At 38.5% G+C, this 2,672-nt stretch overlaps 1 protein-coding gene across 1 annotated transcript in view; it reads left to right on the forward strand.

The window, feature by feature from the left end:
* The first annotated feature begins 6 nt into the window (after positions 1-6).
* The window catches only part of LOC110021033 (GPI transamidase component PIG-T), a 13,310-nt gene continuing 10,644 nt past the window's right edge, over positions 7-2,672 (forward strand). Inside the window, exons 1-2 of the mRNA XM_020719355.1 lie at positions 7-317; positions 1,322-2,518. Coding sequence (XP_020575014.1) covers positions 45-317; positions 1,322-2,518 — 1,470 coding nt within the window. The 5' untranslated portion in view covers positions 7-44. The remainder of the gene's footprint in view (positions 318-1,321; positions 2,519-2,672) is intronic.

Raw genomic sequence — 2,672 nt, forward strand, 5'->3', positions numbered from 1 at the left:
GGCTCTTCCTGTCATCGTAGGTGGTCAGGCAACGAGAAGTCCTAATGTTTAACTCGGCCTCCATGGCGAAACTCCGCCGGCGATTCCATACCTCCGCCTTCCTTCTAATAATCTTCCTCTCCAATTCTTTTCACCTTCCAGCCCTAGCTTTGGTCGAACGTGGTGAGGGATTGAAGGAGGAGTTCACTGAGGAGCTTCTACTGAAACCATTGCCTGACCGAAAAGTACTCTCCCATTTCCACTTCCAGAGCTCAGCTCCTCCTTCCGCCGCCAACGGACGCCATCACCACCTCTTCCCCAAGGCCATCGCACAGCTGGTTTGGATTACTTGTAATTTTTATATCGGGATTTTGTACTTGCCCTTACAAATCGTTTTATTATTTCATATTAAGGGTTTAAATTGGGACTTTTCTCTGGACAGCGCGGGGTTTCGTTACTTCTTACTCTGTTTATTATGGTTTTCTAATTCAGATGGAACTAGGATCTTGCATATAATCTAAAAAGAAAATAATGGAGGTCCTTGCTGTTTACGTGAATATGTTTTGTATCATTATTATGACACATTTTTAATAACAGACAACATGATCCATGTTCTGCTAATTTTTTTAGATATGAGAATATATTTGCTCGTGATTTTGCTGTTTGATTAGGTTAAAGTTTGGTTTTTCACTTGGATCTTGAAAAGGTTTTATATTTATAGTTCTGAGTTAAAAGGCTTAGTCCTGCAGCTAGACGCCTTTTCATCTTCAATAGTCGGATCAAAGAGTGATTAAGCGTCTGATACTACCTTTTTGTGCTCTTGAATACGTTTCTGAGCATATGTTTCTTTTCTCACAAGTTCTCATAATTGAGATTAGTTTGCCTGGCTTATTTGGGCTTCAAGTATGCTGCTTGTCTACAATTACTGGATTATGAATTGACATTTTTTATGTATACATGCTTCACAAAATAGTTACGCGAGCTTTGCTGATTGGATTTTAGCTTAACTGAGAGAGAATTGTACTTGTTCAAGAACATGCAAGAATAAGGATTTGTATGGTAACAGCTTTAATAGCTTTAGTAAATCCTCTAAATCTGAATTTGCGAAGACTTCCCGACAATAGAATTTAGTAAATCTGGTATTTTAAGACAAAACTGTGAAGAGATTAAGAATAAATTGATTTTGCTAAACCATGGACTTAAATTGTCATATTTTTAATCTGGAAAGATTAAACTTAAATCCGTTATCATACCACCCCTAAATGAGAAACAACATTTCTTCAACATCCATGCTATTCCTCTTCTATGTGGACATGTAATAAAATTTATAATGATTGGGCAGGCACGTAAGTTTGAAATAAGGGAGTTGGAATTATCTTTCACACAAGGACGTTGGAACTATGAGAAATGGGGTGGATTTGATCCAATCTCCACCACCAATGCCAAGCCTCCTGGTGTTGAGCTTTGGGCAAACTTTGATCTCCCTCTAAATACAATTGATCATACTTGGAAAAATTTAACCCATGTTCTTTCGGGTCTTTTCTGCTCTTCCATCAATTTCCTCGAGTCCTCCACAGCTTATTCTTCTCCAACTTGGGGTTTCCAATCAAATTCAAGCAAATTACGATATGGCGCATTACCACGAGAAGCAGTTTGCACCGAGAACCTCACTCCTTGGTTAAAACTACTTCCTTGCCGTGATAAGGCTGGGATAGCTTTATTATTAGACAGACCTTCTATTTACAAGAGCCACTATCACTCCCAAAGGCTAAAACTGATATCTTCTGAGTTTACTGGTATAATTCTTGAACAGACTCTCACCCTTGTCCTTCAACCCAGTATGAGAAGGCTTAGTTCTCTTTCTTTGGGTGATGGATCTCTTCAACCTAGTTGGTCTCTTAACTCCTTGTTTGGGAAGAAGGTTGTTGGGCATTGTGTTCTTGCAAAAACTAGCAGAATTTTTCTTGAACTGGAGAATGATTTAGCTCTTAAAGTAGATAAACTGCAACCTTTGTCTTCCTGGAATAATTCAGCCTTTGAACTGTCTGTGATACCAAACAATGAGATTAGAGAACTAAATGCATTGAATAAGCTCAGAAGTTCTGTTCTCTATGTGTTTGAAGTCAGTGGGTTGAACGACTCTGTGCCTTTGGATTTAGGCATTCATTGGAAAATTCCTTTGGTTTGGTCTTGCTCTCGTGCTCCTTTCCACGTGAACCGTTTTCTAATGGGAAGTGGAAATGAAAGAGGCTCTGTTGCTATCACTATACGATCTGCAAATTTGCATGAACATTTTTTGAGAGCTTCAGATAGTTGTGGGGTGGATGCTGTAATTTTTCAGGTTGTTCCTTGGTATGTTAAAGTTTATTATCATACGCTGCATATTTTTGTAGATGGGAAGGCTCAGATAATTTCAGATGTGGTGAGGAAGATGAAAATATCTCCTTCCGAGGATAAGTTATCATCAGGGTCAATGGAATTGATGCTTAAGTTTCCTTGTAATATGGATTCAGCTACACTGACTCTTGATTTTGACAAGGTAAGTTGTTTCTGTTTTAATATCTATGAACCAATTTTTCTTATCTGTTGACAATTTTCTCTATAGCCCGGTAACTAAGTAGTTGTTTACCAAGATACCCGATGGGAATCACTCATGTTTGTGTTATTACATGGAATTATTTGAAGAGCGGGGG

Source organism: Phalaenopsis equestris, unplaced genomic scaffold (assembly GCF_001263595.1).
Source record: "Phalaenopsis equestris unplaced genomic scaffold, ASM126359v1 Scaffold000117, whole genome shotgun sequence".
NCBI lineage: Eukaryota > Viridiplantae > Streptophyta > Magnoliopsida > Asparagales > Orchidaceae > Phalaenopsis > Phalaenopsis equestris.